This window comes from Somniosus microcephalus, chromosome 32 (genome assembly GCF_052327205.1).
Source record: "Somniosus microcephalus isolate GS21.2 chromosome 32, FLI_Smic_1.0, whole genome shotgun sequence".
NCBI classification, from domain to species: Eukaryota; Metazoa; Chordata; class Chondrichthyes; order Squaliformes; family Somniosidae; genus Somniosus; species Somniosus microcephalus.
This window is the reverse complement of record NC_141018.1, coordinates 558838-583298: the sequence shown is the minus strand read 5'-3', so window position 1 is coordinate 583298 and position 24461 is coordinate 558838. Positions and strand designations below refer to the sequence as shown.

Sequence of the window (24461 nt, the reverse complement as noted above, 5' to 3'; positions counted from 1 at the left end):
TTTCTTGCTGCTGGTTTTCTTCCCTGACCTGCAGACTCTTGCTATGTGTCCTGCTTTTCCACACTGTCTGCACACTTGGTCCTTGAACCAACAATCCTTCTGGTCGTGTGTTGTTCTGCCACAGCGATAACACTTCCCTGCTCCATATGACATTTCATTGGTGCCATATTCTTGCGGTCTCCATTGTATCTCTGCAGCACCCCGTGCGGCTGCTTCGTGTGATACTGCCATGCTGAAAGCCTTGTCCAGCGTAAGATCCTTTTCTGATAGAAGCCGTTTCTGGGTTCCTTCGCTTTGAAGCCCACACACAAACTTGTCCCTTAACGTATCTGCTAGTCCCACTCCAAACTGGCAGTGTTTCGATAGCTTGTGCAGTTCCGTTAAGTACTCAGCATTGCTTTTGTCTTTATGCTGGTTCCCTTTTGTGGAACTTAAATCTTTCTGCTATCAGCAGCGGTATGGGGTTTAAGTGGTCCTGTAGGATTTCCACTATGCTTTCGAAATCCTTATCCACTGACTTCTCTGGGGTTATTAGTTTTCGCAGTAAGCCATAAGTTTTTGCACCCATGGAATTCAACAAAACCAGTGCTTTCCTAGCATCTGGCACTTCATTCGCCTTGCAGTACACCTCAATACGTTCCACATATGTCGCCCAATCTTCGACTTCATTGTCGAACGCAGTGACACTGCCACTCTTCGGTATCCCTGGGTGTGGTTAAACTGTCTAAAATGGCGTCTCCCGCTCTCTCCCTTCTTCTCCGCTCGCTCAAAATGTCATCTCCCGCGCTTTCCTTTCTTCCTGCGCTTGCCCTTCTTCTCCGCTGCGGCTTCTAAAATGGCTTCTCCCACACTCTCCCTTCTTCTCCACGGCTCAATGGCGTCTCCTGCGCTTCCTTTCTTTCCCCACGGACGCTGCTCAGCCCTTGAGCCCTGGCTGCACTCTGCACGTTCTCCTGTGCACCTCTCTCATTGCCGCCGCTCGGTCCTGAACCCCGGCTGCTGCTTTACCCTCTCTCTCTTTTTGTTTTCCGTCGACGCCGCTCAGTCTTCAACCCCCGGCTGTGCCCTGTGCGCTTTACCCTCTCTCTTACCCCTTCAACACTGCTCGGCCTTTTCTGTGCCGTCGGTTGGCTCCAGCCGCTGCTGTCCAGGAAGGGTCTGCGCTGTACCTGTTGCCAGTCTGTTGCTGGATCGTCGTGGCTGGAGAACCAAGCCCAGCTCTCAACAGCCTCCCCTGCGATGTTCACTCTCTGCCGGATGACTGGGCGGTTGCTCGTGGTCGACGCCCGTGCTTCTGGCCTCGACTTTCTTCCACCGTCCTCCCGGAGCGAATCCTTGAAAGGAAATGCAGAGTTGCAGGTAGATTCGAATCGACCTCATCGCCACTGTTGAATCCATGATTCTTAAAGTATGATGTTTTCCAATAACTAGATGGAGGCTGTAAATTTACAATCAACAGGTGTTTACTGGAGAAGGGTAGTCTAAAGACTGACAGTACAGATGCCTGCTCAAGGCTTATATACAGGTGTGGTCACTGCCGGTACTACTGTATACAGGAGCTGTAAAAGTAGTTCTCTCTTAAAGGTACATACACTAAAGTACTACCCCGTTACTGCCTTAGGTAATAGTCGCAGGAAGTGTTGTCTGCACCCTCTGGCCTTTAGGTGTCTCCGAGAATGCCCTGAATCCTCCTCAACTCTTCTACCACTTGCAACAGTCAGGACTTCATTGATATACACTGTTCTCTCCGTGCAAACATAACTTTGCCTTCCTCCCATTGATTGTTTCTTTCTCGGTTCTCATGACATCTCCCAGACCTTCCCTGCTGTAATTTTCCACTAGACAGTTATTTCAACAGGTGTTATTTTGCACCGAGCGGCCTCTTCCTTATCCGCCCAGTGAGACTCCTTTATCAGTCCAGTTTCTACAGATCAGCAGATCCCAGCCTTGACGAGATTTCACAGCCTTCTTGCTTTTCTCAAACCGTCACAGCCCTTGATTCTTCAAAGTCTGTAACTTTTCAATGTGCCCTTGTTCAATTATGTGTACTATTTTAAAAGGGTTAATTATGATTGTCTACATATATATGTGTATAAAATAGGTGTTAATTAACAAATTGGCTCTAATCTTACAGGGCTATGTATACAATTCCTTGAAGGTGGCAAGACCAATTCGGAAGGCTGTTAAAATATTATGGGATCTTTAGCTTTACTAATGGAGGAGTAGAGTACAAACGCAAGGACGTTCTGGTAAACCTTTATAAAACATTATTTTGGCCTCAGCTGGAGTATTTTGTTCAATTCTGGGCACCGCACTTTGGAAAGGATGCTCACGGCCTTGGAGAGGGTAAAGAAGAGATTGACTGATGAGAATGATACCATGGGTGAGGGTCTTCATTTATTTGGAGAGACTGGAGAAGCTGGAGTTGTTCTCCTTATAGCAGAGAAGTTTAAGGGGAGATATAATGGAGGTGTTCAAAATCATGAATGTTTTTGAGTAAATCAGTATAAACTGTTTTCAGTGACAGAAGTGCCGGTAACCAGAGGACACGGATTTAAGGGGATTGGTAGGAGAACCAGAGGCGACATTAGGAAATATTGTTTACACAGCGTGCTGTTATTTTCTGGAATGCACTACCTGAAATGGTGGTGGAAGCAGATTCAATAGTCACTTTCAAAAGGGATTTGTATAAATACTTAAAGGGAAAAATACAGAGCAATGGGAAAGTCCAGGGGTTGAGATTAATCAGAGAGCTATAACAAAGAGCTGGAACAGGCACGGAGTGCCGAATGGCTTCCTTCGCGAGGGAGATGAGGGCGTTTAATTTCACATCTGGTTCAATATGTTGTGAGAATAAAAAGTGCTGGGTTGAAAGGGGTTAACTTAACCTGTTTGTTCACTGACTGTAATCAATGTCAGTCTCCACGGACCCTAATTGTTACTCCGGAGGGTTTCCCTCTTCTATTAATAAGGGATTACTTTCAAGGTGTCATTCTAGTATCAATGACAGCATCACCTCCGGCACTAACAGGGATCACCGGCTCCACAGAAATGGAGAGAATGTTCAAGAGTTACCTATCAGATTTCCAGATAGGAATGTTCATCTATAAAGTTCAGAAGATTTATTATCCCATCCTCGCTGCTGTTGCTGTTCCTGGTAAGTTCCTATATCCATGTATTCATTGTATAAACCATGTTTCACGTATTGACCGTTCATGTCATTTTAAGTCTGCTCTCCATGCTGCTGTTGGTTTTTCTGGTAAGTCTCTCTATCCAGCTATTAATTCTATAAACAACGTTTCACTGCATTACTGTTTTGGCCATTTAATGTCTCCTCTCAGCAGCGAGAGGAGCGGCGATAGGAGCGAGAAGTGCGGTGCTTTAAAGAGCGCGAGAACAGCGGCGAGAGCAGCGGCTCTAAAGAGCACGAGGGGAAGAGGAGGCAGCGGACCTGGGCGAGACCAGAGCGGGAGCAGAGTGAGAGAGGCAGAATCCGAAAGTGACGTCAGAGTGGAAAAACTGCCATCGGCACAACAGAAGGAGCTACTTGGTGAGTAGCTGGTGAGTGTTTTATTTAAGTTTCAAGTTTATTTCTGCTAAGTTAGTTTGCAGTCTACTAAATAGAGGCATGGCAGGACAGCTCCGTCCCATGGAATGCACATCCTGTGCCATGTGAGCAATCCTGGATGCATTGCATGGCCTGGACGTCCACATGTGCAGGAAGTGTCACCAGCAACAGCAGCTCGAGATCGGTGTTTCAGAGCTTGAGCAGCAGCTGGAGTAACTGTGGTGCATCTGCGAGGCTGAGAGTTACGTGGATAGCACATTTCTGGAGGTGGCCACCCCGCAGCTTAAGAGTGTGCAGGCAGGGAGCAAATGGGTGACCACCAGACAGAAGAGGAGAGAAAAGATAGGGAAAGATAAAAGGGAGGTGGGGTGTCAGTGCTGATTCAGGAAGACATTATAGTGGTGGAAAGGGAGGGTGTTCTCGAGGGGACAAGGACAGAATCCATTTGGTTACAGTGGAGGAGCAGAAATGTTGTGAACACACTATTGGGGGTATTCTATAGGCCTCCAAATAGTGAGAGACAGAGAGAGGAGCAAATCTGCAGGGAAATCGCAGACATGTGCAAGAACTATAAAGTGGTGATATTGGGGGATTTTAATTACCCAAATATCGATTGGGATAATATTAGATTAAAGGGAAAGGAGAGGGAGGAATTTCTGAAATGTGTTCAGGAGAACTCCCATGACCAATATGTTCTTGACCCAACTAGGAAGGAGGCATTGCTGGATCCGGTGCTGGGGAATGAGGTGAGACAGGTTGACCAAGTGTCTGTGGGAGAACACTTGGGAATGAGTGATCATCGTATCATAAGGTTTAGATTAGCAATGGAGAGGATCAAGGAAAAATCTAGAGTGGAACTTCTAAACTGGAATAGGGCTAACTTCAATGGGATGCAAAAGGATCCAGCCAGGTGTAAGGGGTTTTCTCTCTCTCAAGAGATTCGCAGATCGCAGAGGTTACTCTCTCTCAGAGGCCTCTCTCTCCCTCTCTCTCTCTCTCTCTCTCTCTTTTGCACAGAAAAACCTTGAGTGATTCGACCCACTCACCCCTTAGATTCTAGACACTGGACTTAGGTGCAGGAACTACAATGTAGAGAAGACTCTTATAGACCAGGTTTAATGAAATGAAATGATATTTTATTGCATAAGGAAAAACAAATCAAATGCAAGCAAATAAGAGGGTACATGGGAGGGAAAAACAAATCATAACAATACAGTACTAACTAAAATGGATACCGGCATATTATACCTTACAAAGATCATCATAAAATGGGGAAACACACGGAACATCGAGGGACAACAACTCATGTTAATTATACCCAAAATGACCACCCCCTTTAAACTATCTAGATCCGATTATGAAGGGCCAGAAACATGCTCACCAATCCAGTTGGAAAAGTATAGAGTTTTGAAACAGGTCTTCGTTTTGGTCCTTTCAGGCGTCCTGACTCCACGTGGTTCATGGAGCTCCAGCGAGCTGCGCCACACCTCTCTCCTGAGGTGGGAGTCGGGGACGGCTGGACACCGGCTGGCCTGGATGTCGGCGTGGTCGGGGATCATCTGCTCGACCCCGGTCATAGGAGCCTCGGGCTGGCCCTCATTTTCCTTCAGCTTTCTTCTGTAGGTTTTATTTGTCTCTTTGGTAGGGCTACGGCCCTTTTCATCTCGTCAACGGCCCGGGGTTGGTCGATGATCTCCCGATGTTTTACCCCGGGGCGGGACGCCGGCTCGAACCGTCTTCTTCTCCGAACTCCAGCTGCTATCGAAGGTAACGGCTATTACCGAAGATCCCACGAAGATGAATGAAGAAAGGAACCTCTCTCTTCCCAATATCTAAGATGAAGCCTCTTTTTTCGCTACCCCCGGTGTCTCCCAATTATACTTCTCAGCAGAAGCCCTTATCTCGCGCCAAATCAGGTTAGTCTTTTGTTTTAATTTTGGCGGGCTGGTTGCACAACGGGCTAGTTATTATATTTTAAACTGTTCTTGGATGGCCGGTAACGGGCCATCTCTGGTCTGGAATGACCTTCATTGTTTTTAATGTCTTCTTGATGTCTTTAGTGGGTCCTTGATGCGTTATTTGTGAATATGGAACTGTTCCCCTTTGTCTGGGTAAACATTCAGATGGCCTTTATCTACAGGCCAATCTTTATGTACGTGTGGGTGTCTGGTTTCGTTCTCTCAGAAACGGCTTCCAGAACCTACTATGGGTTGAATCCACAAAGCTGTCTGAGGACTGCAGGAGCCATTTTAAAGTGTCCCAATAAGTTGGTCACGGGGTCTGGTGGCCATTTTGAATGCCCCTTTGTCCTGGGCTTCTTTTAAAACAGTCTTTAAAATCATGGCCTCTTCTGCCATTCGACCCTTATTAATACAATATCTATTTTGCGAATCTTACACAGGGTAAAATGGAAGCAAAGACTGACAGGAAAATCTGTAACGGAACAATGGGTTATCTTTAAGGAGGAGATGTTCCAAGTACAGACTAGGTACATTCCAACAAGAGGGAAGGGAAAGGGAACCAAAGCAAGAGCACCTTGGATGATGAGGGAGATAGAGAAGATGATGAAATATAAAAGAGGGTACATGATGCATGTCAGTGGAATTCTTCAAGGGAGAACCAGCCCAAATACAATAAGTTGAGAGGGGAAGTGAAGATGAACATAAGATTGCAAAGAGAGACAATGAGAGTAGAATGGTAGCTAACACACAAGGGAATCCAAAATCGGCAGGTAAACAATAATTGGCAGTAAGAGGCGGGGTGGGCCCTATTAGGGACAAAGAAGGTGGTATATGCTTAGAGGCACAGGGCAAGGCTAGATTACCTAATGAGTACTTTGTATCGGTGTTTCCTAAGGAGGTGGATGCTGACAAAATATCGGTAGCAGTGGAAAAGGTAGAAGCAATGGAAGGGGTGAAAATTGATGGACAGGATGTACGAGAAAGGCTGGGTATGCTTAGAGTGGATAAGTCGCCTGGTCCAGATGGCTTGCATCCCAGGATGCTAAGGGAATTGGGGAAGAGATAGTGGAAGGACTTGACACAATTTTCCAACCTTCCCTAGATGCGGGGGAGGTGCCTGAGGATTGGAAAGTGGCAAATGTGACACCATTGTTCAAGAAAGGGTGTAAGGACAATCCCAGTAACTACAGGCTGGTCAGTTTAACATCAGTGGTGGGTAATGTTTCAGAAACAATAATCAAGGAAAAAGTTATCGGGCACTTGGAGAGGTTTAAAGCTAATTAAGGAGAAACTACACGGATTTGTAAGAGGTAGATCATATTTGACTAATCTAATTAGCGGGTGGATGAATTTTGGAGCATGCGCGATGCTGAGAGGCTTGTGGATAGCACATTTAGCGAGTTGTTCACGCCTCAGGGTAGGGCAGCACAGGGGGTGACCATCAGGCGGAGCAACAAAGGCAGGCAGGTAGTGCAGGGAACCCCTGCGGACATCCCCCTTTCAAACAGGTATACCAAGTTGGATACTGTTGAGGGGGATGACTCACCAGGGGAAGGCAGCAGCAGCCAACTTCCTGGCACTGGGGGTGCTCCTGTTGCCCAGGAAGGGGGGAAAAAGAGTGGGAGAGCAATAGTGGTAGGGGATTCTATAGTAAGGGGAACAGATAGGCGTTTCTGTGGCCGTAGACGTGAATCCAGGATGGTTTGTTGCCTCCCTGGTGCCAGGGTCAAGGATGTCACTGAGCGGCTGCAGGGCATTCTGGAGGGGGAGGGTGAACAGCCAGTGGTCGTGGTCCACATTGGTACCAACGACATAGGTAAAAAGAGGGATGAGGTCCTGCAGCAAGAATTTAGGGAGCTAGGTGAAGGATTAAAGAGCAGGACCTCAAGGGTTGTAATCTCTGGATTACTCCCGGTGCCACGTGCTAGTGAGTATAGGAATAGGAAGATAGGACAGATGAATGCGTGGCTAAAGGGATGGTGCAGGGGGGAGGGCTTTAGTTTCCTGGATCACTGGGTCTGCTTCTGGGAAAGGTGGGACTTGTACAAGTCAGACGGTTTACACCTGAACCAGAGGGGAACCAATATCCTTGTGGGGAGGTTTGCTAGCACTGCAGGGGGGGGTTTAAACTAACTTGGCAGGGGGATGGGGTACAGAGTGGAGCTATAGTAGGGGGTGATTTACAGCCAAATACAGAGGGAAAAACAAGTCAGCTGGGAAGGCAGAGCAAATATGTGAAGGCAAAAGAGAATATGGCAGGGCTGGAAGGCATTTATTTTAATGCAAGGAGTCTTGCAAATAAGGTGGATGAACTGAAGTTGTTGTTGAACACATGGGAGTACGATATTGTTGCTATCACGGAGACATGGTTGAGGGAGGGTCAGGACTGGCAGCTCAATATTCCGGGGTATAGAATCTTCAGGCGAGACAGAGGGGGGTGTAAAAGGGGAGGGGGTGTTGCAATGTTAATTAAGGAGGCAATTACTGCTGTAAGGAGGGATGATATATTAGCGGGTTCCTCTAATGAGGCCATATGGGTAGAACTTAAAAACAAAAAGGGGGCAAGCACTTTGCTGGGAGTGTACTATAGGCCCCCAAACAGTCAGGGGGAGATAGAGGAACAGATATGTAGGCAAATCTCAGAAAAGTGCGAAAATAATAGGGTAATAATAGTGGGGGATTTCAACTTCCCCAATATAAATTGGGATAGTCAGAGTGTGAAAGGCTTAGAGGGTGCAGAATTCTTAAAGTGCATCCAGGAGAGCTTTTTGAGCCAACATGTAGAAAGTCCTACAAGAGAGGGGGCGATACTGGACCTAATTCTGGGGAATGTAGCCGGGCAAGTGGTGGAAGTGTCAGTAGGAGAGCATTTTGGCGACAGTGACCATAATTCGGTGAGATTTAAGGTGGTCATGGAAAAAGACAAAGACGGCCCGGAAATAAGGGTTCTAAATTGGGGGAAGGCCGATTTTAATATGATAAGGCAGGATCTGGCCAAAGTGGACTGGGAGCAGCTACTTATAGGAAAATCCACATCAAAACAGTGGGAGACTTTCAGAAGGGAAATAGAGAGAGTACAACGCCAACATGTTCCTGTAAAGGTCAAGGGTGGGACCAACAAGCAAAGGGAACCTTGGATGACAAGGGATATACAAAAATGCATTAGAAATAAAAGGGGGGCTTTTGGCAGTTACAAAAGACTAAAGACGGAAGAAGCCCTAGAGGAGTATAAAAAGTGCAGGGGCATACTTAAAAAAGAAATTAGGAGGGCGAGGAGGGGCCATGAAATAACACTGGCGAGCAAAATAAAGGAAAATCCTAAGATGTTTTATAAGTATATTAAGGGCAAGAGGATAACCAGGGAAAGGGTAGGGCCCATTAGGGACCAAAGTGGCAATCTGTGTGTAGAGCCAGATGATGTAGGCGGGGTGTTAAATGAATTTTTTGCATCTGTGTTCACTATGGAGAAAGACGATGTAGACATAGAAATCGGGCAAGGGGACTGTGACATACTTGAACATATTAGCATCGAGAGGGAGGAGGTGCTAGCGGTTTTAGCAGGCCAAAAAGTGGATAAATCCCCAGGCCTGGACGAGATGTATCCCAGGCTGCTGTGGGAGGCAAAGGAGGAGATTGCAGGGGCTCTGACACAAATTTTCAGAACCTCTCTGGCCACAGAGGATGTACCAGAGGACTGGAGAACAGCTAACGTAGTACCATTATTCAAGAAGGGTAACAGGGATAAACCAGGGAATTACAGGCCAGTGAGCCTAACATCTGTGGTAGGGAAATTATTGGAAAAAATTCTGAGGGACAAAATTAGTCTCCACTTGGAGAGGCAAGGATTAATCGGGAATAGTCAGCATGGCTTTGTCAAGGGTAAATCATGTCTGACAAATCTGATTGAATTTTTCGAGGGGGTGACTAGGGGGGTGGATGAGGGAAATGCTGTGGATGTGGTTTACATGGACTTCAGTAAAGCTTTTGACAAAGTCCCGCATAGGAGACTGGTCAAGAAGGTAAGAGCCCATGGGATCCAGGGTGCCTTGGCGCGTTGGATCCTAAACTGGCTGAGTGGCAGGAGGCAGAGGGTGATGGTCGAAGGTTGCTTTTGTGACTGGAAGCCTGTGTCCAGTGGGGTACCTCAGGGATCGGTGCTGGGTCCCTTGTTGTTTGTGATCTACATAAATGATTTGGATGAGAATGTAAAAGGTATGATCAGTAAGTTCGCAGATGACACGAAAATTGGTGGGGTGGTAAATTGCGAGGAAGAAAGCCTCAGGCTACAGGACGATATAAACGGGTTGGTCAGATGGGCGGAAAAGTGGCAAATGGAATTTAACCCTGAAAAGTGCAAGGTGATGCATTTTGGACGGACAAATAAGGCAAGGGAATACACAATGAGTGGTAGGACCCTAGGAAGTACAGAGGGTCAGAGGGACCTTGGTGTACATGTACATAGATCCCTGAAGGCAGCGGAACAGGTAGATAAGGTGGTTAAAAAGGCATATGGGTTACTTGCCTTCATTAGCCGAGGCATAGCATATAAGAGCAGGGAGGTTATGATGGAGCTGTACAAAACGCTGGTGAGGCCACAGCTGGAGTACTGTGTGCAGTTCTGGTCGCCTCACTATAGGAAGGATGTGATTGCTTTGGAGAGGGTGCAGAGAAGATTCACCAGGATGTTACCTGGGACGGAGCGCCTCAGCTATGAAGAGAGGCTGGACAGGCTGAGGTTGTTTTCCTTGGAGCAAAGAAGGCTGAGGGGGGACCTGATTGAGGTGTACAACATGATGAGGGGCATAGATAGGGTAGATAAAGAGGAACTTTTCCCCTTAGTAGGGGGGTCAATAACAAGGGGGCATAGATTCAGGGTAAGGGGCAGGAGATTTAGAGGGGATTTGAGGAGGAACTTTTTCACCCAGAGGGTGGTTGGAATGTGGAACTCAATGCCTAAAAGGGTGGTAGAGGCAGGAACCCTCACAACATTCAAGAAGCATTTGGATGAGCACTTGAAATGCCATTGCATACAAGGCTATGGACCAAATGCTGGAAAATGGGATTTGACCGGACAGGGATGGATGGGCGGCGCAGACACGATGGGCCGAAGGGCCTCTTTCTGTGCTGTAAAACTCTATGACTCTGTGACTAATTGAATTTTTTGGTTAAGTAATAGGGAGGATTGATGAAGGGATTGCAATGGGTGTTGTCTACAAGGATTTTAGGAAGACGTTTGACAAAGTAGCACATAGAAGGCTGGTTAACATAATTGAGGCTCATGGAATAGTTGGATCAGTGGCAGCTTGGATAAGGAATTGGCTTAAGGACAGAAAACAGTGAGTTGTGGTAATTGGCTGTTTTTCGGACTGGAGGATGGTAGAATGTGGTGTTCCCCAAGGGTCAGTGCTGGGGCCACTATTCTTTTTGATATAGATAAATGACCTCGATATTGGAATATAAAGTAAAACTTCTAAATTTGCCGATTACAACAAACCTGGGGATGTTGCAAACAGCCAGCACAATACCAATCGACTGCAACAGGACATAGAAAGGCTAGCAGAATGGGCAGACAAGTGGCAGATGGAATGCAATCCAGAGAAGTGTGAGGTGATGTAAGTTAGCAGAAGGGACAGGGAGAAGCAATATACACTTAATGGCGTAGCTTTCAAGAGTGTACAGGGATAGAGAGACCTGGGAGTTAATGACCCGAGGTCCCTGAAGGTGGCAGGACATATTGAGAGAGTGGTTAGCAAAGCATGTGTGATCTTGGGTTTCATAAATAGAGGTACTGAGTACAAAAGCAGAGAAGTTATGCTGAACCTTTATAAAGCGCTGGTTAGGGCACAACTGGAGTATTGCATCCAGTTCTGGTCACCACACTTTAGGAAGGATGTGAAGGCCCTTGAGAGGGTGCAGAAGAGATTTACCAGAATGGTTCTGGGGATGGGGGATCGTAGCTACAAGGACAGGTTGGAGAAGCTGGATTTGTTTTCATTAGAGCAAAGGAGGTTGAGTGTTGATTTGATAGAGGTGTACAAGATTATGAAGGGCTTGGATAGGCTAGACGGGGAAAGGCTGTTCCCACTAGTTGATAGTACAAGGACTAGGGGACACAGATTTCAGGTCTTGGGCAAGAGATACAGGGGGAACGTGAGGGAAAACTTTTTTATACAGCAAGTGGTGAGGGCCTGGAATTCGCTGCTGACGGAAGTGGTGGAAGCGGAGACACTCAATGTTTTCAAGGGATGACTGGATAGGCACTTGAGGGAAATAAACTTCCAGGGCTATGGGAATGGGACTGACTGGATTGCTTTACAGAGAGCTGCATAATTTTTTTTCCTTACGTCCCCCTGTATCTCTTGGCCAATACCTTAAATCTTTATCCCCTAGTCCTTGTACCATCAACTAGTGGGAACAGCCTTTCCCAATTTAGCCTATCCAAACCTGTCATAATCTTGTAAACCTCTATCAACCTCCTGTGCTCTAATGGAAACATTCCAGCTTCTCCAACCTGTCCTTGTAGCTAAGATTCCCCATCCCCGGAATCATTCTGATAAATCTCCTCTGCACCCTCTCAAGGGCCTTCACATCCTTCCTAAAGTGTGGTGACCCGAACTGGATGCAATACTCCTGTTGTGGCCTAACCAGCGCTTCATAAAGGTTCAGCATAACTTCTCTACTTTTGTACTCAATACCTCTATTTATGAAGCCCAAGATCCCATATGCTTTGTTAACCACTCTCTCTATATGTCCTGCCACCTTCAGGGACCTATGCACATTAACTCCCAGGTCCCTCTGTCCCTGCACACTCTTTATAAGAGTGCCATTAAGTGTATATTGCCTCTCACTGTTCCTTCTGCCAAAATGCATCACCTCACACTTCTCTGTATTAAATTCCATCTGCCACTTGTCTGCCCATTCTGCTAGCCTTTCTGTGTCCTGTTGCGTTTGATTGGTATTATCCTCACTGTTTGCCACACCCATAAGTTTGGTGTCATCGGCAATTTAGAAATTCTACTCTGTATTCCAATATCCAGGTTATTTATATATATATCAAAAAAGCATTGGCCCCAGCACTGACCCTTGGGGAACACCACTGCCTACCATCCTCTCGTCTGAAAAACAGCCATTTACCACAACTCGCTGTTTTCTGTCCTTAAGCTAATTCCTTATTTAAGCTGCCAATGACCCACCTATTTGTTATGTTCATTAATAACTAGTCGTTTTTATTAAGAACAGCTAGCTTTTGCTAGACACTTTATTGAGCACATGTGGACTAGGTACAGTATCTGTAGAGGCCTCCATCTTGACTGCTGCCTTGTGGGTAGCATAGTGCATTGTGGGTAGCCCACTCTTATATATATATATAGCACCACCTAGTGTACCATTCCAGAATGACAGGTTACTGATCATTACACTATTCCATGAGCCTCAATTTTCTTAACCAGCCTTCTATGTGGTACTTTGTCAAATGCCTTCCGAAAATCCATGTAGACAACATCCATTGCATTCCCTTCATCAATCCGCTCTGTTACTTCATCAAAAAATGTAATTAGATTAGTCAAACACGATCTGCCTTTCACAAATCCGTGTTGACTCTTCTTAATTAACTTAAACCTCTGCAAGTGCCTGTTAGTTTTCTCCTTGACTATTGTTATTAAACCTTTGCCCACCACCTGATGTTTTACTGACTGGACTGTCGTGACTAGGATTGCCCTTACACCCTTTCTTGAACAATGGTGTCACATTTGCCACTTTCCAATCCTCAGGCACTTCACCCGCATCTAGGGAAGATTGGAAAATTATGGCAAGCCCTTCTGCTATCTCCTCCCCCAGTTCCCTTCACAACCTGGGATGCAAGCCATCTGGACCAGGCGACTTGTCCACTCTAATCATGCCCAGCCTTTCTAGAACATCCTGTCTATCAATTTTCACCCATTCCATTGCTGCTAACTTTTCCACTTCTTCCAAAAAAATTTCAGCATCCACCTCCTTAGTAAACACCGATACAATTCAATTCAATTCAATTCAATCTTTTATTTGTCATATATGCAGCAGACGTGTGTACTGCACAATGAAATGTTGATTTTTACGAGTCCTCCCAACATTGGAATAAATATGGCATAACAATGAGAAAATACTAATAGAAATAAAGTAATAATAAATAAAACAACAGTAATAAATAATAATAAATTATACGTTCATGAGTCTTATGGCCTGGGGGTAGAAGCTGTTTCGAAACCTGCTGGTACGAGACCGTATGCTTCGGTATCTCTTACCGGATGGGAGCAGGGCGAAGAGGTTGTGGCTGGGGTGGCTCGCGTCTTTAATGATTCTCAGGGCCTTACCCCGGCACCTCTCGGGGTAGATATCCTGGACAGCAGGTAGTTTAATTCCTATAGTGTGTTGTGCAGCTTTCACTGCCATCTGTAGAGCCTTGCGGTCTGTGGCGGTGCAGTTGCCATACCAGGTAGTGATGCAGCTGGACAGGATACTCTTGATGGTGCACCGGTAGAAGTTGGTGAGAATCTGGGGGGCCATTCCAAATTTCTTCAGTCTCCTGAGGAAGAACAGGCATTGGCATGCCTTCTTCATTACGACGTCGATGTGATGTGACCACGTTAAGTCCTCCGTAATGAATACACCCAGGAATTTGAAGCTGCTGACCGTCTCCACCTCAGCCCCTTCGATGTAGATCGGGGTGTGTCCCTCCCCCTGCCGCTTCCTGTAGTCAACGATCATCTCCTTTGTTTTGCTGATGTTGAGGGAGAGGTTGTTGTACTTGCACCATTCTGCTAGAGCTCTTACCTCCTCCCTGTAGCCTGTCTCGTCGCCATCTGTGATCAGGCCTACAATGGTCGTGTCATCAGCAAACTTGATGATAGAGTTGGAGTTGTGCATGGCCACGCAATCGTGAGTAAACAGGGAGTACAGAAGGGGTCTGAGCACACAACCCTGGGGAGCTCCCGTGTCAGGATCAGTGTTGAGGAGCTGTTACTGCCTATTTTCACCACCTGGGGTCTGCCCGTCAGGAAGTCCAGGATCCAGTTGCATAGGGAGTTGTTAAGTCCTAGCTCACTGAGCTTGTTGACAAGCTTGGAGGGGATAATGGTATTGAATGCTGAACTATAATCAATGAACAACATTCTCACATAGGTTTTCCTCTTATCCAGGTGTGATAAGGCAGTGTGCAGTACAGTGGCGATGGTACCATCCCTGTTATGTTCATTAATAACTAGACATTCTTATTATGAACACAGCTAGCTTTTGCTAGACACTTTTATTGAGCACATGTGGACTTGTACAGCCTCTTGTAGAGGCTTCCATCTTGACTGCTGCCTTGTGGGTAGCCTAGCCTCATGGGTAATGTAGTCTTAATATATATATAGCTGGGTAGTGTAGTCTTAATACATACAGCTATATACAGCTCTACGGCTCCACCTAGTGTCCACTATAGAATGACATGCTATTGATCACTACATCCCCCTTTCTTTGAGGTTTAACAAAATCAATATCAATCAACTTTCAAGAAAACAATAAAGATAATATCAGTAACACTTTTGTTAGTGCTCTATAAACATAAACATTTTCAAAACAGTCAACACATTTTCAAAGCTTTACATTGTACTCAAAGATTAAGTCTATCAGGCTTTTTTACTTCACGTGTGGATCTTCTCAACACGGGTAAGTCTGATGTGTCTTCATGAGATTGTTCTGGCGGTGAATGATAAGATGCAGTTGCGGCATTGTCATCAATCTGCTCTTTTATAGATCGAGGTCTCCTTGCGATCTTTGCTTGGAGAGGGTTGCAGTGTTTCCTTCACTCTTCATGCCATAACTCTCAATGTAGTCAATGCACTCTCGAAAAACTGCTGGCAGCTGGATCCCATCATACAGCTTAGTCCTCTCAGCAGCCTCGGCTAATGGAATACCAAAGACTGGCCTGAGGGAAGAAGGAGTATCCACCGGAACTGCTTCCTGCTCTGGTGCAGACTTCTTCTTTTTCTTTTTCTCTTTCCACTGCTTAACAACATCTGCTGCGGTTATATCTTTGGACTTTTTCTCCTTGTGTTTTTTCTCTTTGTGCTTAAAGTCCTTTTCTTTTTGGGAGAGCAATGTGCATCACATTTTTTTAGCACATCTTCTAATTTTTCTCTGTTCTCCGCTGGATTAAATACAAATGTATTAAATACCTCTATCACCTGTGGGCCTGCAACCGTGAGCAGCAACGCTATCTTCCTTGCGTCTGGCTTCATACCGAATCCGATGGCTGCAATGTAGAGTTCGAATTGCTGTTTAAAAGTCTGCCAGTTGTAGTCGATTTTTTCTGTGAGATTCAAATGCTCTGGTGGCTTCAAATTCTCCATGTCGCTTTTCACAATTTTCAGCAGATCTTCACCACCCTGGTACCATGTTATGTTCATTAATAACTAGACATTCTTATTATGAACACAGCTAGCTTTTGCTAGACACTTTTATTGAGCACATGTGGACTTGTCCAGCCTCTTGTAGAGGCTTCCATCTTGACTGCTGCCTTGTGGGTAGCCTAGCCTCATGGGTAATGTAGTCTTAATATATATACAGCTGGGTAGTGTAGTCTTAATACATACTGCTATATACAGCTCTACGGCTCCACCTAGTGTCCACTATAGAATGACATGCTATTGATCACTACAATCCCTCGATCTTTTTGGGCGGTAAGCAAATTGGAGTGGGTCCAGTGTGTCAGTTAGTAAGGAGTTGATGTGGGTTTTGACCAGCCTCTCAAAGCACTTCATGATGACAGAAGTGAGTGCTATGGGGCGGTAGTCATTTAAACAGGTTACTTTTGATTTTTCGGGGACTGGAATAACCGATGTCATCTTGAAGCAGGTGGGGACTACAGACTGGTACAGTGAACGGTTGAATATATCCGTAAACACGGCTGCCAGCTGGTCAGCGCATGCTCTAAAGACACGCCCAGGGATTCCATCTGGACCGGGTGCTTTGTGGGTGTTCACTCTCTTAAAGGTCTTGCTCACGTCAACCACGGAGATTGAGAAGACCCGGTCGTCCTGAGCCGCGGGCGCCCTTGTAACAGGCCAGTTGTTGTTGGCCTCAAACCGGGCGTAAAAAGTGTTAAGCTCGTCCGGGAGAGAGGCATTGCTGGGCATGACACAGCTGGGTTTCCCTTTGTAGTCCGTAATAGATTGTAGTCCACTCCACATCCTTCGCAAATCTGAGCTATGATAGTGTGACTCCACTTTATCCGTGTATTGTTTTTTAGCATTTTTGATGGTTTTTCTTAGCTCGTACTTTAATTTCTTGCACCCATCTATGTCCCCAGAGTTGAATGCGATGGACCGTGCTTTTAGCATTGCACGAATATCGCCATTTACCCATGGTTTCTGGTTGGGAAATGTTCGTACAACAATCCTTGGAACAACGTCATCTATGCACTTGTTTATGAAACTAATGACTGAATCTGTATATGTGTTGCTGTCATTATCCGAGGCATTCCGGAACATATCCCAGTCAGTGGAATCAAAACAGTCTTGTAACATAGCGTCTGATTGATCCGACCACCGTTGTAGAGATCTCATCGCAGGCTTTTCCTGTTTCAGTTTCTGCCTATAGGTGGGTAGCAGCAGGATGGAGTTGTGATCTGATTTGCTGAAGGGAGGGCGGGGGAGGGCCTTGTATCCATCCCGGAACAGAGTGTAAACGTGATCTAGTGTGTTCTTGGCTCGCGTTGGGCAGGTGATATGCTGATGGTATTTAGGCAGTTCTTTCTTCAGATTGGCTTTGTTGAAATCGCCAGCCACGATGAATGCAGCCTCTGGATGGGAAGTTTCAAGCCTGCTAATGATCCCATACAGCTCGTTTAGTGCCCTATTTGCGTCGGCCTGTGGTGGAATATACACCGCTGTAATGATCACGGATGAGAACTCTCTCGGGAGGTAGAAGGGTCAGCATTTGATCATCAGGTGTTCAAGATCGGGTGAACAAGAAGATGTAAGTAGTTCCATGTCGGAACACCAAGAATTGTTGATCATAAAGCATACTCCACCCCCTCTATTTTTCCCCGAGTCCTTTGTTCGGTCTAGCCGGTGAATGTTGAATCCCTCTGGTTGAATGGCCGAAGCTGGTATCGATGGATCAAGCCAAGTCTCAGTAAAAATCAAGACGTTGCAGTTCTTAATGTCTCACTGGAAGGTGAGCCTCCCCCGAGTTCGTCCAGCTTATTGTCCAGTGACTGCACATTCGCCAGGAGAATACTCAGAAGGGGGGGGTGGTGTTCACGTCACCTCAGCTTCACTAATGCACCTGCTCGTCTGCCCCGCTTGCGCCATCATCGCTTCCTGATCACAGGAATGAAGTCAGGTAAGCAGGTGGGAGGGTAGATGGTAGTGGTGCAGAATCCCAGTTCGAAAAATCGGGGGTAGGTCCTATATCTCCGGACGAACTTATGTCCAGAAGTGATTGACGGTCGTAGCGGATAAGTGAAGAAACAGTACTTACAAAATTGTTTAATAATAACAATAAAATAATAAATAAAGTGGAAAGTTGTAGACGAGCTCGTAAAACAGCGGCTACCCCCATGAGCCATACAGTTCGGTTAAGCAGTAGAATATTTTTTTTAAAAACAACTAAACTACTAATACTAAAACTAGAATGCTAAATACTAAACAGTAGAATACTAAAAAACTAACAGTATGATATATTAAAATACAACATTAAATACATTAAATACAACATTAAAATACCAGTTGGGGAGGAGCTCGTAAAACAGCAGCCATACAGGTTGGTTAAACAGTAGAATATTTTTTTTAAAACAACTAAATTACTAATACTAGAACTAGAGTGCTAAATACTAAACAGTAGAATACTAAAAACTAACAGTACGATATATTAAAATACAATATTAAATACATTAAATGCATTAAATACATTAAATACATTAAATACAAAGCACTCATTGAGTGTTCTAGACTTGCCCTGTGCCTCTAATCTTATATCACCTCCATTGTCTCTGATAGGCCCCAACCCCTACCCACTTACTGTTTACATGCTGGTAGAGGATTTGTGGGTTCCCTTTTATGTTAACCGCTATTCTACTCTGATATTCTCTCTTTGCCAATCATATTTTCAGCTTCAAAACCCCTCTCAATTTATCATATTTGGTGTGGTTCTCTCTCGAGGAATTCACCTGACAAGCATCATACACCCTCTTTTATAGTTTCATCATCTTCTCTATCTTCCTCGCCATGCAAGGTGCCCATTCTTTGGTTCCCTTGCCCTTCCATTTTCTTGCAATGTACCTAGCCTTTACTTGGAACATCTCGTCCTTAAAGATCAGCAATTGTTCCATTACAGTTATTCCTGTCAGTCTTTTGGTCCATTTTACACTGGCTAGATCCTTTCACATCCCATTGAAGTTAGATCTATTCCAGTTTAGAAGTTCCACTCTAGATTGTTCCTTGCTCCTCTCCATTGCTTATCTAAATTGTATGATACGATTATCACTGCTACCCTATTGTTCTCCCACAGATACTTGGTCGACCGGCCCATCTCATTACCCAGCACCAGATCCAGAATGCCTCCTTCCTAGTTGGGCCAAGAACTTATTGGTCAAGGAAATTCTCCTGAACACATGTCAGAGAATCCTCCCCCTCCTTTCCCTTTTTCCCAGCATTATCCCAATTGATATTTGGGTAATTAAAGTCCCCCATTATCACCACTCTATAGCTCTTGCATATCTCTGCGATTTCCTTGCAGATTTTTCTCGTCTAACTCCTTCTCACTATTTGGAGGCCTATAGAATACCGCCAGGAGCGTGATCATACACTTATTGCTATTCAACTCTAACCAAATGGATTCTGTCCTTGTCCCCTAAAGAACATCGGCCCTTTCCAACACTACAATGTCTTCCTGAATCAGCACTGCCACCCCACCTCCCTTTTTTCCTTCCCTGTCTTTTCTGAACACCTTGTACCTTTGAATATTTGAAGTGTCCAGTCCTCGGCGTTTTTAAGCCACGTCTCCATTATTGCCACCACATCATATTGCCACACGGCTAATTGTGCTTGTTGCTCACCAACCTTATTCACCACACTTTGTGCGTTTACGTACATTCATTCTAAACCCATTTTTGAATTTTTCGTAGTCTTTCTTAGTCTGCTCCGATCTAATATGGTACTACTCTAGCACTATCCAATACACTCACTCTTTTTATGCATCTTATTCAACTTTTCTACTCCTATATGCTGGTGCCCATCCACATGCCAAGCTAGTTTAAACCCTCCCGAAAAGCACCAACAAACCTCCGCGAGAATATTGGTCCCGGCTCTGTTGAGGTGTAGCCCATCCGGCTTGGACAGGCCCCACCTTCCCCAGAATGGCTCACATCCATCTCCAGCCTTCCTCTCAATTTCCACCATAGAATCATCGAAACTTACATAGAAGGACAGCACGGTGGCATAGTGGTTAGCACTGTTGCCTCACAGCGCCAGGGACCCGGGTTCAAATCTGGCCTCAGGTGACTGTCTGTGTGGAGTTTGCACATTCTCCCCGTGTTTGCGTGGGTTTCCTCCGGGTGCTCCGGTTTCCTCCCACAGTCCAAAGATGTGCGGGTTAGGTTGATTGGCTATGATAAATTGACCCTTAGTGTTAGGGGGATTAAATACGTGGGGTTACGGGGATAGAGTGGGATATGTGTTGGTGTAGGGGTTACGGGGATCGGGTGGGATATGTGTCGGTGCAGGCTCGATGGGCCGAATGGCCTCTATCTGCACTGTGGGGTTTCTGTGATTCTGTGATTCTGTGATTCGACCCATCGTGTCTGTACTGGACCATCTCCTGCTACAAATCAATGTTTCTTTTTCTAGATGGTTTGATATTATAACAAGCACTATTTATCTTACAGAAATCAGTTAATTTTTTCTTTGCTTTTTCAGTGTACTCATTTCCAATCATTGTTTTGAAATGAGTGAATTACGTTCTGCCTGTCACAGGTGAGGGAATCTCTGTCACTCAAAAATTGAACTTTCTATCATGTCCTTCTCTCCTTTACTGTCAATGTTTCTACAAGATTATAACTGCCGTATTGTGAACTTTAGTATTTCACTTTCTATACACCTCTAGAAATGTATCCAATTATCACAGAATGGCGACAAGTATATTACATTATTACTGTCATCCAGATAGCTTCTGAGACCCCAGGGTAATGTATCCCATCGGCAATTTTATTGTCTACATTTAATAATATTACAATACTATCGAAATTATTTGTAATCACATTGGAACATCGGCTTTTACATGAATGACTATATGTTGGGCTGATGGTCCCGGTTGTAACCAATAATTTGTTTCTTGGTTCCATTTTCAATATACAATGGAATTGATAGTTGATTGAGAAATCACAATATTACCAATGAATTCTGATACTGATCTATCTTTAATCAGTTTCTCCTCTCCTTTCCTGGGCTTGTAGTCTTCCTGCTGCATTCCGGTTCCACGGGGGCTCCAGGGCTCACATGATGCATCGAAGCCAAGTTTGGACCCGTCCACACTCGCTGTTCACTGCTTCAGCCCCCAACCCAGCCCCTGGTTTCTGGGGCAGATATTCGCTCACACTCCTTGTTCTCTGCTTCATTCTGCAACCCAGCTCCCGGTTCCTGGGGCAGATATCCTTCCACATTCCCCGTTCAATGCTTCATTCACCAACTGAGCTACTGGGATCTGGGGCAGATATCCGCCCTCACTCACGGTTCAATGATTCATCCGTCAACCCAGCTCCCGGTTTCTGGGACAGATATCCGTCCACATCCCCTGTTCACTGCTTCATTCTCGAACACAGCTCCCTATTTGAGGGGCAGATATTCACCCACACTCCTTGTTCTCTGCTTCATTCTCCTACCCAGCTCTAGGTTCCTGGGGCAGATATCATTCCCCACTCCCTGTTCATTCCTTCATTCAACAACTGAGCTGCTGGCATCTGGGGCAGATATTCGTCCACACTTCCTGTTCAATGCTTCATTCTCCTACCCAGTTCCTGTTTCTGGGGCTGAATCCGTCCATACTCCCTGCTCACTGCATCACTCTCCAACCCAGCTCTTGACTTCTGGGGCAGATATTCACCCACACCCACTGTTCAGTGCTTCATTTCCCAAACCAGCCCCATTTTTTCTGGGGCAGATGTTCACCGACGCTCCCTGTTCACTGTTTATTCTGCAACCCAACTCCTGGTTACAGGGATACATAATCACCCACACTTCCTGTTCACTGCTTGATTCTCCAACCCAGCTCCCGGTTTCTGGGCTAGATATTCACCCACTCTCCCTGTCCTTCTTCTTAGGCAGTCCCTCGGAACCGAGGATGACTTGCTTCCACTTTAAAAATGAGTTCTCAGGTGACTGATGAGTCCAATGCGGGACCTACAGTCTCTGTAACAGGTGGGGCAGATGGTGGTTGAAGGGGCAGGCGGGTGGGGTGCTTGGGTTGATGTGCGCTCCTTACGCTGCCTGCGCTTGGCTTCCGCTTGCTCCCTGCGAAGAGACTCGAGGTGTTCGGCGCTTTCCTGGATGCTTCTCCTCCACTTTGTGCGGTCTTGGGCCAGGGATTCCCAGGTGTCGGTGGGGATGTTACACCTTTTCATGGAGGCTTTGTGGGTATCGTTGAAGCGTTTCCTCTACCCACCTGGGGCTCTCTTACTCTGTCGGAGCTCCGAGTAGAGCGCTTGTTTTGGGAGTCTCGTATCGGGCATGCGGACAATGTGACCCGTCCATCGGAGCTGATCGAGGGTGGTCAAAGCTTCGATGCTGGGGATGTTGGCCTGAACGGAAACACTGACATTGGTGCGCCTATCCTGCCAGTGGATTTGCAGGATCTTGTGGAGGTAGCGTTGGTGGTACCTCTCCAGTGCTTTGAGGTGCCTGCTGTACATGGTCCATGTCTCTGAGGCATACTGTCTCCCTGTTCACCGCTTCATTATCCAAACCAGCTCTGGTATTCTGGGGCTGATATTCGCCACACTCCCTGTTCACTGCTACATAGGATAACTAAAGTAAGGTAACCTGTGTGTTGAAGCGGAAAACATGGGTATGTTTCATAATGAATAATTTGCCTCTGTTTTCACAAAAGTCAGGGACGATGCAAACATTTATCAGGGAGGTGGATTGTGAATATTAGTTGAAATAAACATATCGAAAGAGACATTATTAAGGGGTTTAGCATCTTTGAAAGTGGTTAAATCCCCATGCCGGGATGAAATGTATCCCAGACTTGTTAAGAGAAGTAAGTGATTAAATAGCAGAGGCTCTGTCCATAATTTTCCAAATCTCTCTGGCTACATGTCTGGTGCAAGAGGACTGGAGGAATGCTAACCATTGCTTCAAAAGGGAGAAAGGGATAGCCCGAGTAATTACAGGCCAGTCAGCCTAACTTCGGTGGTGTGAAAATTATTGGAAAAAAATCTGAGGAACAGGATAAATCTTCATTTAGAAAGATACGGATTAATCAGGGAGAGTCAGCACGGATTTGTTAAGGGAAGATCGTGCCTGACTAACTTGATTGCATTTTTGAGGAGGTAACAAGGAGAGTTTCTGAGGGTAGTGCGTTTGGTGTAGTGTATATGGACTTTAGCAAGGATTTTGATAAGGACCCGCATGGCAGACTGGTCAGGAAAGTAAAAGCCCATGGGATCCAGGGCAAAGTGGCAAGTTGGATCCAAAATTGGCTCAGAGGTAATGGTCGAGGTGTATTTTTGTGACTGGTCGGCCACTTCCAGTGGGGTTCTGCTGAGCTCAGTACTGGGTCCTTTGGCTTTTGTGGTATATATCAATGATTTGGACTTGAATGTAGGAAGTATAATTGGAAGTTTGCAGTTGATACAAAAATTGGCCGTGTGGTTGATAACGAAGAAGAAAGCTGAAGACTGCAGGAAGATATCAATGGGCTGGTCAGAACATAAGAACGTAAAGAACATAAGAAGTAGGAGCAAGAGTAGGCCATATGGCCCCTCGGGCCTGCTCCGCCATTCAATAGGATCATGGCTGATCCGAACCTAGACTCACGTCCACTTCCCTGCCCGCTCCCCGTAACCCCTAATTCCCTTATCAGCTAGGAAACTGTCTATCTCCATTTTAAATTTATTTAATGTTGCAGATTCCACAGCTCTCTGAGGTAGCAAATTCCATAGATTTACTACCCTCTGAGTGAAGAAGTTTCTCCTCATTTCAGTTTTGAAACGGCAGCCCCTTATTCTAAGATTATGCCCCCTAGTTCTAGTCTCACCCATCAGTGGAAACATTCTCCCCGCATCCACCTGATCAAGCCCCCTCACAATCTTATATGTTTCGATAAGATCGCCTCTCATTCTTCTGAATTCCAATGAGTAGAGGCCCAACCTACTCAACCTTTCCTCATAAGTCAAGCCCCTCATCTCTGGAATCAACCGAGTGAACCTTCTCTGAACCGCCTCGAGAGCAAGTATATCTTTTCTTAAATATGGAAACCAAAACTGTACGCAATATTCCAGGTGTGGCCTCACCAGTACCCTGTATAACTGAAGCAAGACTTCCCTGCTTTTATACTCCATCCCCCTTGCAAAAAAAGCCAAGATTCCATTGGCCTTCCTGATCACCTGCTGTACCTGCATACTAACCTTCTGTGTTTCATGCACCAGGACCCCCAGATCCCTTTGTACTATCAGGCGGGCAGAACATTGGCAAATGGAATTCAATCTGGAGAAATGTGAGGTAATGCATTTGGGGAGGGCTAACAAGGCAAGGGAATACACAATAAATGGTAGGACACTGAGAAGTGCAGAGGAACAGGGACCTTGGTGTGCATGCCCACAGATCCCTGAAGGTAGCAGGACAGGTAGATAAGGTGGCTAAGAAGGCAAACGGGATACTATCCTTTATTAGCCGAGGCATAGAATATAAGAGCAG

At 45.7% G+C, this 24461-nt stretch overlaps 1 protein-coding gene across 1 annotated transcript in view; it reads left to right on the top strand.

Annotated features, from left to right (window-relative positions):
• The first annotated feature begins 3017 nt into the window (after positions 1–3017).
• Positions 3018–24461, top strand: part of LOC147097231 (putative G protein-coupled receptor 139) — a 41217-nt gene continuing 19773 nt past the window's right edge. Inside the window, exon 1 of the mRNA XM_085972011.1 lies at positions 3018–3157. Coding sequence (XP_085828137.1) covers positions 3052–3157 — 106 coding nt within the window. The 5' untranslated portion in view covers positions 3018–3051. The remainder of the gene's footprint in view (positions 3158–24461) is intronic.